The sequence below is a fragment of the Anomaloglossus baeobatrachus genome, chromosome 4, assembly GCF_048569485.1.
Source record: "Anomaloglossus baeobatrachus isolate aAnoBae1 chromosome 4, aAnoBae1.hap1, whole genome shotgun sequence".
Classification (NCBI taxonomy): domain Eukaryota; kingdom Metazoa; phylum Chordata; class Amphibia; order Anura; family Aromobatidae; genus Anomaloglossus; species Anomaloglossus baeobatrachus.
The window spans coordinates 642,969,597-642,984,166 of record NC_134356.1 but is presented as its reverse complement, the minus strand read 5'-3'; the positions used below and the strand labels follow the sequence as shown (position 1 = coordinate 642,984,166).

At 37.3% G+C, this 14,570-nt stretch overlaps 1 protein-coding gene across 2 annotated transcripts in view; it reads right to left on the bottom strand.

The window, feature by feature from the left end:
- Positions 1–14,570, bottom strand: part of EBF2 (EBF transcription factor 2) — a 153,395-nt gene that overhangs the window by 33,352 nt on the left and 105,473 nt on the right. For both annotated transcript variants that reach the window (XM_075346462.1, XM_075346463.1), the window contains exon 7: positions 43–124. In XM_075346462.1, coding sequence (XP_075202577.1) covers positions 43–124 — 82 coding nt within the window. The remainder of the gene's footprint in view (positions 1–42; positions 125–14,570) is intronic.

Here is a 14,570-nt window from a genome sequence, read left to right as displayed (position 1 = left end):
TATATGCGTTAATAATCTTGACTAGAAAAATTACATACAAACCTGGAACCGTCTCATATCTCGCGGGTTTCCTGCTGTCTTTAAACAGTTCTGGTTACATTTCAAAAAGAACTTGAGGAAGAACCTAATGGGGATAATACAACACATTAGTTCAAGAATCTAACATCCCAGTGCTTGACATAACATCAGAATTAAAATACATACTTATATTTGACAACTTACAGAATAAGCGTTATACACAGCTAACCTAATTGACACAAACTTGGCTCAGTCCCTCCTGAGTCTGGGCGGATTTGTGTGATGATGAAATACTGTATATATGTTTTATTTCTGTATCTTTATATACTTGAACGAGGACCAAATAATGAAGCAGCTGGTCATGTGGGCTTATATATGTTAATCTAAATAAGCAAAACATACAAATATTCAAATATGTCATAACTATATTAAACATAAATTGACTGCAGACCTCTCCGATGAAGATAATGTGGCTAATGCTACAAAACAGAGACCAGGCTAATGACCTAGATCTGAATGAAGAATATTATGGCAATTTGTGTGCACTATTTAGTCATAATAAATGTGTGGATTCATGATCAACTTTATTTTTCAACATTTTTAATCACTTTATATTTTTGTAAACACCTACGTACACTATATTTGAGACTGTAAATGTATACAGATTGTGTAGTGTTATTTAAGAGACAATAACCCTTTTTTGTCAAAGATATTGAATTACATTACTGACATAGGGGTTAAATTGATTTGATACTAAAAAAATAAAAATAAGGGACCGCAATGGGGTCAAATATTACCCGTAATTGTGCAATTATTTACATTTTAATATACTAATCTAATTTTTCCACACTGTATGTTTATTTATTTATACACCGCATTAAAGACCAACTCTCTAATATTTAGAGTCACTGTTGCCAAAGATATTGGATTACATTAGTGATACAGGGGTTAAATTGATATCATAATAAAAAATAAAAATAAGGGACCGCAATGGGGTCAAATGTTACCCATAATTGTGCTATTACTTACATTTTAATATACTAATCTAATTTTTCCATACTGTATGTTTATTTAGTTATACACTGCATTCAAGACCGTCTCTACAACATTTAGAGCCACTGTTTTTTAGATTTCTATCATGTATACCTTCACCTTTAAAAATACAAGATTGGCAAAATATCTTTTTACAGCTTTTGCAATTATAAGCATGTTTTTCAAGGTTTTTATGTATTTATAAAAGCTACATCTTTTACATTTTATTTATTTTTCATACAATTTTGTCTTTTTTTTAATTGTATCCTTATATTTACTATATTAATGTAAAGGATGTAACATATATCATATTGCATCAGGTTATTATGAACGTTTCAGGAATAATCTAACAATATGATAAAGAAAGCATATTAAAAAATATACAAAAATATAGACAATTAAAAGTTATAGCAGATATTTCAGACATGATTTATTTTTTTTTAATGATGGATGATGAGTATTTAGAGTGTAATAGAAATAATACACCTAATTATCTCTTTTTTTATCACCTCCTCCAGGCTGAGAAATATGCTTTTTATATACTACTTCACTGGTTACATAATACGTTCCATTTTTATGTATATACATGCATCACATAAGCATAAATGAAAAATGAGAGACCTCATCATATATATAGCCACTGACAGCTCCATGTCCCATAATCCAGCCTATGACTAAAAGAACATTTAGCGCTTCTTCTAAGTTGTCGTACAAACACGCAATTTACTGAATGACTTTCATTTACTTCTATTCTCCATCAAGTTGCATATTTGGTTAAACAGCAGCTGACATTCCTGAATATTCAAGTAGCTTTTTTTTCTCAAATTAACACACTTTTTATTGCAATTTTAGCACTTTAGAGTCTACTTATCCATAACAGCAGTTTCCATATTAAAGACGTGGCAAACGATCTGAAGACACGATGACTTTGATATGAGATTTCCTAATGATTTACAAATGCTTCATCACTGTAAATAATGTTTGGCAACACATTTATCAGATTTAATGATTGTTTTTCTTTTTTTTTTTTCAAATCACTCCTTTAACTAGGAAATGTAATGCAACATTCGCATCAGTTTTCTTTTTGTTTATTTACTCAGAATTTATATGTAAAATGGGAGCAAAAAAAATGTTGGATGACATTATTGGGGGTTTATTTCTTATATTACCTTGCGCTTTAAATATTTGTTTTATTTCATTTTATTTTTTTTAGTATACAATTACTGACTGCTGATCTACTACGTGTTTAGAAAAGGTATATTCAGACATGCAGATTTTACCCAAGGTTATTTATTGGATATGGCCCTAGTTCATGTGTGTATATATGTGTCTGTATATATATATATATATATATATATATATATATACATATATATATATAAAAGTATATATGTATATATATATATATATATATATATATATATATATAAAACAATATTTTGGAAAACTACCCCGGCATTGTTACATCACAGCTGTAAATGACCTAATGTATATTTACAGCTATATATGTGTATATATATATATATATATATATATATATACATACGGTATATTATATAAATGCAGCCGTAATGTAGTAGTGTAAGGGTAATTCTGTTTTATGGTCATATGGGGTTTTATGAGTGTTGCCTCCTACACGCAAAACTAGAACTATATATATATATATCTATATATCTATATATATACACATATATATGTATATATACATATATGTGTGTTTTTTATATATACATATATGTATATATATATATATGTGTGCGTGTGTGTGTGTAATGTGTATATATATATATATATATATATATATAAAAATAAATATATATATATATATATATATATATATATATATATATATATATATACACACACACACACCGGTATATATATATATATATATATATATGTAGTGTATATATAAATATAAGGATCTCTCGTGTGTATATATGGTTCTAGCATGTGTATATCATGTATATCATGTGTGTGTATATATATATATATATATATATATATATATATATATATATATATATATATATACATATGTGTATGCCTTTATACAAAAAAAAAATATATACAGTATATATATATACACATACACACATATATATATAGTTTTATCTGTACATATGGTTCTGGATTAATGTATATGTCTATATGTTAATATATCTGTCTGTGTGTGTATAAATACATAGATAAATGTTGATTTCATGTATATCGATATATACATTAAACAGAGCTATGTGAAACCAGAATATATGTATTTTTATACTGTGTGCGTAAACGGAACCATATACAGCATATGAAGAAGCTTATGTGCAAACCTGAACTCAGATCTGTGTCACCCAGAGCCAGTAATTAGTTCAATTATGTCGGTCCTGCTATATATATATATATATATGCAATACTGGAACCATATATGTAAGTATATATATATATATATATACATATATATATATACTGTACATACGTATTGTATGTAAAGTGGCTTGTGTCAAATGTTGAATTCCACTGTGCTGCGATGAATGTATATGATATGTGTATATATAATATATATGGGTAGTGTATAAATAATCTTGCACGTTAGTTCCAGCGATGCGCCTGTATACACACAGCCTGTGTATGTGCGCGGCAGGAGGAGGGCGGGGAGCGCAGGAGATGTGTGGGTCAGAGCTGTATGTTCCCGCAGTAAGTTTGGGTCCCAGGTGAGTCGGTCGGTTCCTCTTGTTACTATGACAACCACATTTACTGCAGTCCCAAAATCCCATCACAGCGCACACGTACAGACCAGAATTAAAGGCAGAGGCACATAGTAGTATGCAACACAAGCCAACACACCCCGCACTGCACATCCAGGCAGACATACACTTCTCAGGCATTTAAAAGAAATATTAAATACTGTATCACACCAAGGAGCTCATAGATCTGTGATATATATTTATATTTCACCCCCACTATATTTAGCCCTCAGATTCGGCCCCTGAGGGGTGATCCTGGGCCGCAGCGGCATGGGGAGTAGATGTTTGTTTACACACAGCAGAAACGAAGTGGGGACTGTCCATAGGGATCAGTGCGAGCAAGTGTCCAGAGGAAGCGGGGTCCGAGGTGTAAGAAAACTAACAATAACAATATCAATAATACAGCATTAAATAATACCAATAATAATAATACTTGTAGATGCTTTTATATATATATATATATATATATATATATATATATTTAAAAATATATATATAATTTTTTATTTATTTATTTATTTTTTCACTTCTCTATCATCACCAATAGGGGTTAGGATTATTATTATTATTATTATTATTATTATTTTTTATGATAGGGTTAGGACACCCGTACACTTCTGACTCTTTCCTTGTGATGTTATATGGCCAAAATTGGCTGCATCTTTAAAGGGTAAACTTAATCTTGAACTGTTCATGCAACGTTGCTACTCGCATCAGTACGTGTGAAGAGATAAATAAGCCATTATTTCCATATTAAAGACGTGGCAAAAGGTCTGAAGACGGAATTCTATCGCACGAGTCCAGTATCGCAGCTCCTGTCTATAGGTCAAGTCCAGTATGGCAGCTCCTGTCTATAGGTCAAGTCCAGTCTCGCAGCTCCTGTCTATAGGTCAAGTCGACTATGGCAGCTCCTGTCTATAGGTTGAGTACAGTATGGCAGCTCCTGTCTATAGGTCGAGTCCAGTTTTACAGCTCCTGTCTATAGGTCGAGTCCAGTATTACTGCTCCTGTCTATAGGTCGAGTCCAGTATCACAGCTCCTGTCTATAGGTTGAGTCCAGTCTCGCAGCTCCTGTCTATAGGTCAAGTCCAGTATGGCAGCTCCTGTCTATAGGTCGAGTCCAGTTTTACAGCTCCTGTCTATAGGTCGAGTCCAGTTTTACAGCTCCTGTCTATAGGTTGAGTCCAGTCTCGCAGCTCCTGTCTATAGGTCAAGTCGACTATGGCAGCTCCTGTCTATAGGTTGAGTACAGTATGGCAGCTCCTGTCTATAGGTCGAGTCCAGTTTTACAGCTCCTGTCTATAGGTTGAGTCCAGTATTACAGCTCCTGTCTATAGGTCGAGTCCAGTATCACAGCTCCTGTCTATAGGTTGAGTCCAGTCTCGCAGCTCCTGTCTATAGGTCAAGTCCAGTATGGCAGCTCCTGTCTATAGGTCGAGTCCAGTTTTACAGCTCCTGTCTATAGGTCGAGTCCAGTTTTACAGCTCCTGTCTATAGGTCGAGTCCAGTATTACAGCTCCTGTCTATAGGTCGAGTCCAGTATCACAGCTCCTGTCTATAGGTTGAGTCCAGTCTCGCAGCTCTTGTCTATAGGTCAAGACCAGTATGGCAGCTCCTGTCTATAGGTCGAGTCCAGTCTCGCAGCTCCTGTCTATAGGTCGAGTCCAGTATCACAGCTCCTGTCTATAGGTCGAGTCCAGTATTGCAGCTCCTGTCTATAGGTCGAGCCCAGTATGGCAGCTCCTGTCTATCGCACGAGTCCAGTATCGCAGCCCCTGTCTATAGGTCAAGTCCAGTCTCGCAGCTCCTGTCTATAGGTCGAGACCAGTATCACAGATCCTGTCTATAGGTCGAGTCCAGTATCATAGCTCCTGTCTATAGGTCAAGTCCAGTATCACAGCTCCTGTCTATAGGTCGAGTCCAGTATTACAGCTCCTGTCTATAGGTCGAGTCCAGTATTACAGCTCCTGTCTATAGGTCGAGCCCAGTATGGCAGCTCCTGTCTATCGCACGAGTCCAGTATCGCAGCTCCTGTCTATAGGTCAAGTACAGTATCACAGCTCCTGTCCATAGGTCGAGTCCAGTTTTGCAGCTCCTGTCTATAGGTCGAGTCCACTATTACAGCTCCTGTCTATAGGTCGAGTCCAGTATTACAGCTCCTGTCTATAGGTTGAGTCCAGTCTGGCAGCTCCTGTCTATAGGTCGAGTCCAGTATTACAGCTCCTGTCTATAGGTCGAGTCCAGTATCACAGCTCCTGTCTATAGGTCGAGTCCAGTATGGCAGCTCCTGTCTATAGGTCGAGTCCAGTATCACAGCTCCTGTCTATAGGTCGAGTCCAGTCTCGCAGCTCTTGTCTATAGGTCGAGTACAGTATGGCAGCTCCTGTCTATAGGTCGAGTACAGTATGGCAGCTCCTGTCTATAGGTCGAGTACAGTATGGCAGCTCCTGTCTATAGGTGATGTTCAGTATTGCTTGGTTTAAAGGTCATTACTTAAGAGAAGGTTGTCATGTTGACGTAGTCATATGGCTGTGTAGCCGCTTGTCCATGTTATTGGACAGGTTCCCTTTTCTGTCTGTGTTAGTCAGTGCTTGTCATCCAATCAATATGAGACCTTTTTTGTAAAGAACTGATATACCAGCTATGAGATATCCAGCCATATGCTAATCAGTCTGGAAGTGCTCTGGGGGCGTGTCAGAGCACTTGGAAAAAGCAGACACGCCCCCAGTGCACTTCCTGTCTGACTTGTAAATGACATACACTAAATTTCTCATGACTAACACTATCATTTTTTATCAGGGGACAAGCGCCTACACTGCCATACCACTGCCAAAACATGCTGACAGATATTATTGGGAGTGGATGAGGTTTTTTATAACCCCTTAAAAAAAATTAAAAAAAGCCACATGTGGCAATTTTTAATAACACTCTCCAGTCATTGTTATTGACCAGAAGTCCTGGTAAAAACTATGAGCACTTGTAAAGGGGAAACCACAAAGTACTCAAAATAGGATTTTGGGGGGTTCTATAATGAAACCTATTTTGTTTTATATAAAAGCAACTACAATTTTGTTCTGATTCATTTCAATCTATATTTAAGGGCTGCATTTTTCTTATACAAAGCTCCAAATCCCTGAAGAGAAATAATACAATTTTGCTTACAAGCAGTCACCACTAGAGGGAGCTTATCTGAATACTGTACACATTAAACTCAATGTACGCAGAGAGCTCCTTCTACTGGTGGCTGTACAATGTATGCAGTGAGCTCCCTCTAGTGGTGGCTGTGCGAAGTACGCAGTGAGCTCCCTCTAGTGGTGGCTGTACAATGTATGCAGTGAGCTCCCTCTAGTGGTGGCTGTGCGAAGTACGCAGTGAGCTCAGTCTAGTGGCGGCTGTGCGAAGTATGAAGTGAGCTCAGTCTAGTGGTGGCTGTGCGAAGGATGAAGTGAGCTTCCTCCAGTGGTGGCTGTGCAATGTATGCAGTGATCTCCCTCTAGTGGTTTCTGTGCAATGTATGCAGTGAGTTCCCTCTAGTGGTGACTGTGCAATGTATGCAGTGAGCTCCCTCCAGTGGTGGCTGTGCAATGTATGCAGTGAGCTCCCTATAGTGTTGGCTGAGTTCCCTCTAGTGGTGACTGTGCAATGTACGCAGTGAGCTCCCTTTAGTGGTGGCTGTGCAATGTACGCAGTGAGCTCCCTCTGGTGGTGGCTGTGCAATGTACGCAGTGAGCTCCCTCTAGTGGTGGCGGCAGTGAGCTACCTCTAGTGGTGGCTGTGCAATGTATGCAGTGAGCTCCCTCTAGTGGTGGCTGTGCAATGTATGCAGTGAGCTCCCTCTAGTGGTGGCTGTGCAATGTACGCAGTGAACTCCCTCTAGTGGTGACTGTGCAATGTACACAGTGAGCTCCCTCTAGTGGTGGCTATGCAATGTACGCAGTGAGTTCCCTCTAGTGGTGGCTGTGCAATGTACGCAGTGAACTCCCTCTAGTGGTGACTGTGCAATGTACACAGTGAGCTCCCTCTAGTGGTGGCTATGCAATGTATGCAGTGAGTTCCCTCTAGTGGTGCTTGTACAATGTACGCAGTGAGCTCCCTCTAGTGGTGACTGTGTAATGTACGCAGTGAGCTCCCTCTAGTGGTGACTGTGCAATGTACGCAGTGAGCTCCCTCCAGTGGTGGTTGTGCAATGTATGCAGTGAACTCCCTCTAGTGGTGACTGTGCAATGTACGCAGTGAGATCCCTCTAGTGGTGACTGTGCAATGTATGCAGTGAGCTCCCTCCAGTGGTGGTTGTGCAATGTACGCAGTGAGCTCCCTCTAGTGGTGGTTGTGCAATGTACGCAGTGAGCTCCCTCTAGTGGTGGCTGTGGGAATTTGTTTTTTGTTTTTTTTTTTTAAATTTTACTCTGTATATACGGAAAACTTCAAGCCCCGTATTAGAAAAATGGCGATATCTGAAGAAATAAAGCAACAAAATGATAAAAAAAAATGGAATTTGATTGCGATGTCACAATACAACCAGATTGCCCACTGTGCGGTAGGATTGTTGTTTTTTTTTCCAATTCAGTTTTTGCAAAAATTGCAAAATATTTGGCATTTCTGATTTTTTTTGTAGGCTGAATCTATTTTTTTTTTTACGATATTTTTTCTCGAAATCAGCCCGCGATATCCGAAAGCTTTTTTTTCTTTTTTTTTCTTATAATCATCCAATGTTTGTTAGGATCATTAAACTAAAACTGACTTTTCACCTGCTCCCATACCATATGCAGCTGCAAATTTTTAAATTAAACTATGAAACCATGCATACATTTACATATATTACGGCATACCCTCTCCATTTAACATGCAAATGTACTCCAATGTTTCAGAACACCTTCTGTCGCTAATTAATTTGCTGAATTATAATTAGACTAATCCTGCATAATTAATAAGCGCAGACTTCTTTTTTTTTTAATGTGTTTGAGGCTCTGTAAGACTCAGCACGGCTTTCTATAAACTGCTAAATAAGTGTTGGAAAAAGCAGTAAATAAACACGACGGAGAGGAGGAGGAAGAAAGGAAAAAGGTGGGGGGCATGGGGGGGGCAATCCACGGCTGGAAGGGGGGGGTCCTTGGCACGGGAGGCACTTTATTTGTGCCTCCTAAGGTGCATCAGGGTGTGAATGTACAGAGGACGCAGAGCGATGAGCACAGAAGCCCCTTCGATTGTAGCTTGTAGAACAGGGCTTCGTAGGAAGTGGGTGGAAAGGATTAGTGAGCCGTATGTTGCATTAGGACGTGTAATTCTATTAAAGTCGGGGGTATATCAAAGCCTGGAGCTTTGCGAGCTCCGTTGATGCCGACTGGAGTCATTTTCGTCCCAGGTGCCAGGAGCAGCTGAGTGATCCAGTGAAACGATTAAGCTCCATTAGTGTTGAATCCGCTCGGTGATGGAGAAGAGGGCATTCCAAATAGCCGGTGTTTAATGCCAAGAAATACTGCGGGGATACGCCTGGCAGGCATGGAGGGTAGTGAGGTTATTGTTGTGTGCATAAAAAAGTAGAAATCTAAATAAATATATAGTATTTAGAAATAAAAAAAAAGGTGATGTGGCTCAGTGGTTAAGAGCGCCAAATAAAAAAATCATTTATGATAATAATTCAATTACTAATGAGAGAAGCCAAATTGGAACTATGCTCACAAAGGACAATATGTGTATAAATCTCATAATGGGGGTCCTAACCTGTATGGGGAAGCAGTGTAGGAATGAAACTGGCACTGCTATGTCATTGAGGGCTGTGGGGCCTGCTATGAACTCATAAACAAGCACATACTAAAATATTAGTTGAAGACATAAGAGAATTGCCACCCGAATTCATTGATTGAATACTCTGGCCAAGGAAGAATGGGTTGAAGCCAACGAACTCTGCCCCCTTGGCATCCAGCACTTGGGTCACGGGCACTGCAAATAGCCGGTGTTTAATGTCAAGAAATACTGTGGGGATACGCCTGGCAGGCATGGAGGGTAGTGAGGTTATTGTTGTGTACATAAAAAAGCAGAAATCTAAATAAATATAAGTATTTAGAAATAAAAAGGTGATGTGGCTCAGTGGTTAAGAGCGCCAAACGAAAAAAAACAAACATTTATGATAATAATTCAATTACTAATGAGAGAAGCCAAATTGGAACTCTTTTCACAACGGACAATGTGTGTATAAATCTCATAATGGGGGTCCTAACCTGTATGGGGAAGCAGTGTAGGAATGAAACTGGCACTGCTATGTCATAGAGCGCTGTGGGGCCTGCCATGAACTCATATACAAGCACATACTAAAATATTAATTGAAGACATAAGAGAATTGCCACCCGAATTCATTGATTAAATACTCTGGCCAAGGGAGAATGGGTTGAAGCCAAGGCACTTTGCCCCCTTGGCATCCAGCACTTGGGAAATGGGCACTGCCAATCCTACCTTCTCCATGCTTCCCTCTTCCATTGATAATTTGGGAAACCATGTATACACAAAAAGACAATAAGAACATACTTTACCAAACATGCTTTTTATTTAAAAGACATTAAAAAAATCCATAGGAAATGATGTAGGATTAGTGGCTCAGTAGTTAAGAGCACATCAGTAAAAAAAAGAACATGCATACTTTATAGTTATAGCTGCAATTGATGGTTGGGAGAACCATGCAGTATATGCACAGAATATGCATATTCGGAAGAAAATATTAACATATTACAGTGGTTGGCTCAGTGGTTAAGAGCACACTAGTAAATATAAGAATATAATCTACCAGGCATCGCTTTTATTTAAAAGACAGAAAAGAAAATTCCATAGGAATTAATGTATGGTGCGTAGTTCAGTGGTTAAGAGCACACCATTAAAAATAAATAATAGACCTACTTTATAGTCATAGCTACAATTGATGGTTACGGGACTATATATGCACAAAAAGGCATATTCAAAAGAAAATAGCAAGATATTGGTGTGGGTGTATCAGTGGTTAAGAGCACACCAGTAAATATAAGAATATAATTTACCAGGCATGCCTTTTATTTAAAAGAGAGAGATAAGACAATTCCCTAGTAAACAATATAGGGTGAGTGGTTCAGTGGTTAAGAGCACACCAGTAATATAATTTACCAGGCATGCTTTTTCTTTTATTATTTTTAAAACATGCCACTAATTTAAGCACTCATTTTAAGGGATTCTGTCCAACTATGACTCTTTAATTGCAAGTTCTCACCAAACTCTATGTTTTTTATTTTAAAGATAGATAAGAAAATTTCATAGGAAACGATGTAGGGTGAGTGGTTCAGTGGTTAAGAGCACATCAGTAAAAAAAAAAAAAAAACAGAAATACTTTATAATCAAAGCTGCAATTCATAGTTTGGGGGAATCATATACACAAGAAAATAAGAAAATAGCAAAATATTAGAGTGGGTGGCTCAGTGGTAAATATAATATTAAAACACAGATAAGAAAATTATGTAAATGGAAGGGAAGGCAAGGAAATTATGTAGGGGTGGCTCAGTGGTTAATAGCACACAAGTACAAATAGATAAGAGGCATATATATATATATATATATATATATATATATATATAGTCATACCTACGATTGATGGTTGGAAAAACCATATACGCACAAAAAAGGCATATTCATAAGAAAATAGCAACATATTAGAGTGGATGGCTCAGTGGTTCAGAGCACACCGGTTAATCTAATTTAATCTAATAAGAATCTAATTTACCTGGCATGCTTTTTATTTTATTATTATAAAAAAAAAAAAAAACATACTACTAGATAAGAAAATTCCATAGGAAGCTATGTAGGATGAGTGGTTCAGTGGTTAAGAGCACAACAGTAAAAAAATAACAAGCACACTTTATATTTTATAGCCATAACTGCAATTGATGATTTGGGAGGGAACCATACATGCACAAAAAAGGTATTTTCATAAGAAAATAGCAACGTATTACAGTGGGTGGCTCAGTGGTTAAGAACACACAAATGAATATAAGAATATAATTTACCAGGTAGGGTTTTTATTTTATTATTTAAAAAAAAGCAAAAAACATATTACTAGATAACAAAATTCCATAGGAAGCTATATAGGGTGAGTGGTTCAGTGGTTAACAGCACAACAGTAACAAAATAAAAGACATACTTTATAGTCATAGCTGCAATTGATGGTTGGGGGGAACCATATATGCACAAATAAAAGAGGCATACTCACAAGCAACATATTTAAGTGGGTGGCTGAGTGATTAAGAGCACACAAATGAATATAATTTACCAGGTATTGTTTTTATTTTATTATTTAAAAAAAAGCAAAAAAAAACCCCATAAGAAAATAGCAACATATTAGAGTGTATGGCTCAGTGGTTAAGAGCACAGCAATGAATACAAGAATATAATTTACCAGGCATGGTTTATATTTTATTATTTAAAAAAACAAAAAAAAACAACATACCACTAATTGAAGTATTCATTTCAAGGGATTGAGCCCAACCTATGACCCTTTAATGGCAAGTTCTCACCGTACTCCTGTTGAGCCATTTTCCGTAATCATTGCTTTAGGCTTGTTCACACTGGAGCAGCTTTATTATTATTATTATTATTATTATTATTTTGATTATTATATTATTATTATATTATTATTTATTATTAATTTATTAATGCTTTATTAACATTTATCCCAATTGAATAGTCCCTAAATGTGCCAATCTTTTAACCCTTTCAATCCCTGAACTTTTTTCTACAAATGGTACAGCATGTCATTACAGATTGGTAAGGCGGACTATTCTTATTCGGCAGCAGATTCCCGGAGAAAGTTTTTCCAACCTAATTCACACAGCAAAACAAAATCAGCAACAGTTTTTTTTTTATTTTTTTATTAATATTATTACCAGGCAGAAATGTGCAGATCACTGAGCTTTTAATATCCTCTGGTAGTGATTAATTACCTCCAATGCGTTACATTGAAACAGTGCCACCCAGTGGTCAAATCACCACTGCGCAGCCACAACAGTAAGTTGAAAGTAATATAAACAGTGACAAAATGAAATGAAAATGTAAAAAGTCAGGCTGGAAAAGTATATGCTTAATTCTAATATATCACCAGATGTAGCTATATCTTAAAGAATAAGACCTAAGGCGATACACTTGTAAGCCATGACAGCCCTATGCGTGCACTGCCAATGACCCCCACCTCCCTGACACACTTCCGTCATACAGGGAATGATATCAGCACCGTACAGCTGTTCTATATCCTCCGGTATCATATAGCAGCGTCTTAATTAAGCGGTCGTGTGTGTATACAGCTGTAGCGCTATCTCGGTATTATAGAATACAGGTGTTTATATGAAGGGACTTGTCAGAAAAATCCTAAAAGGGAGATGTGGGATTATAAAAATGGAATTGTTCCATTAGAGAAAAACATTCTACATCTGCAGATTCAAAGAATTCGAGAGGTCGAGTCTTATTCATGGTGTAAGCTATTGTCCTATTTGAAAAACATGTTCTCTACTAGAAACAGCGCCACTCCTGTCTATAGGCTATGGCTGGTATTGCAGCAGAGCACCATTCACAGTTGGGCTGAAATGGGGGGATGACTTATTCTAACCCTTCAAAATCTAGGAGGTCACTTTTTCCCATTTTGGAAACTATCACATTGACATAGGGTGCTTTATGAATGAAGCAAGGCTCCCTTAAAAAAACAACAAAACAAAAACTCTCTACTGCCACCTATTGGAAGTCAATGTCTGACCCAAGAATAAGACGGATCACATGACATAGGATATGATACAAAGCAGAAAAGAAAAGCTATCCTTCTGCTGAGGATTTTGCCCTTATATTATGTATCTGGGGTCCTTAAAAGGAATTTTCACCGGTTGCTTTAACATTTAAACTGAGCATCCCTTCTTATTGCCACCGCCCCGCTGATTCTGGAACAGTTTTCCTTTTTCTTTTTCGCCCCTCGGTTCCAAAGTCGTGCCACCTAGTATTAAAGAAGCAAATTTGCCCTTCGACCACAAGAATTTCTTTGTGGGTGTTTACTTTTCTAATGCTGGCCAATCAAAACATGGCCACACCCACAGACAAATCATGTGATATGTGACTTTCTGCTTTAAAGGAAAAGCAGCATCTTTATTATAAGGGGCTTAACTTTGGAACAGAGGAGCGCAGAAGAAAAAGAAAAACTGTTCCAGAATCAGCAGAGAAGCATCAAAAGGAGGAGGTACTGATTTTAAATGTAAAAATCCAGTGAAAAGTTCCCTTTAAAAGGTGCAATTGTATCTAAATAAAAGTTAAATTTATAGGGCAATTTATAGGGTAATTTAAAAGTCCTTAAAAGGAATTTTTACTGGTTGTTTTAACATTTAAACCGAGCATCCCTTCTAATTGCCACTGCCCCGCTGATTCTGGAACAATTTTCCTTTTTCTTTTTCGCCCCTCGGTTTCAAAGTTATGCCACCTAGTATTAAAGCAAATTTGCCCTTCACCACAAGAATTTCTCTGTGGGTGTTTACTTTTCTGATGCTGGCCAATCAAAACACGGCCACGCCCACAGACAAGTCATGTACTATGTGCCTTGCTACTTTAAAGGAAAAGCAGCATCTTTATTATAAGGGGCATAACTTTGGAACGGAGGGGCGCAGAAGAAAAAGAAAAACTGTTCCAGAATCAGCAGAGAAGCATCAATTGAAGGAGGTACTGATTTTAAATGTAAAATTCCAGTGAAAAGTCCCCTTTAAGTAATGCATCTATAGGGCAATTTATAGGGTAATTTAAAGGTCC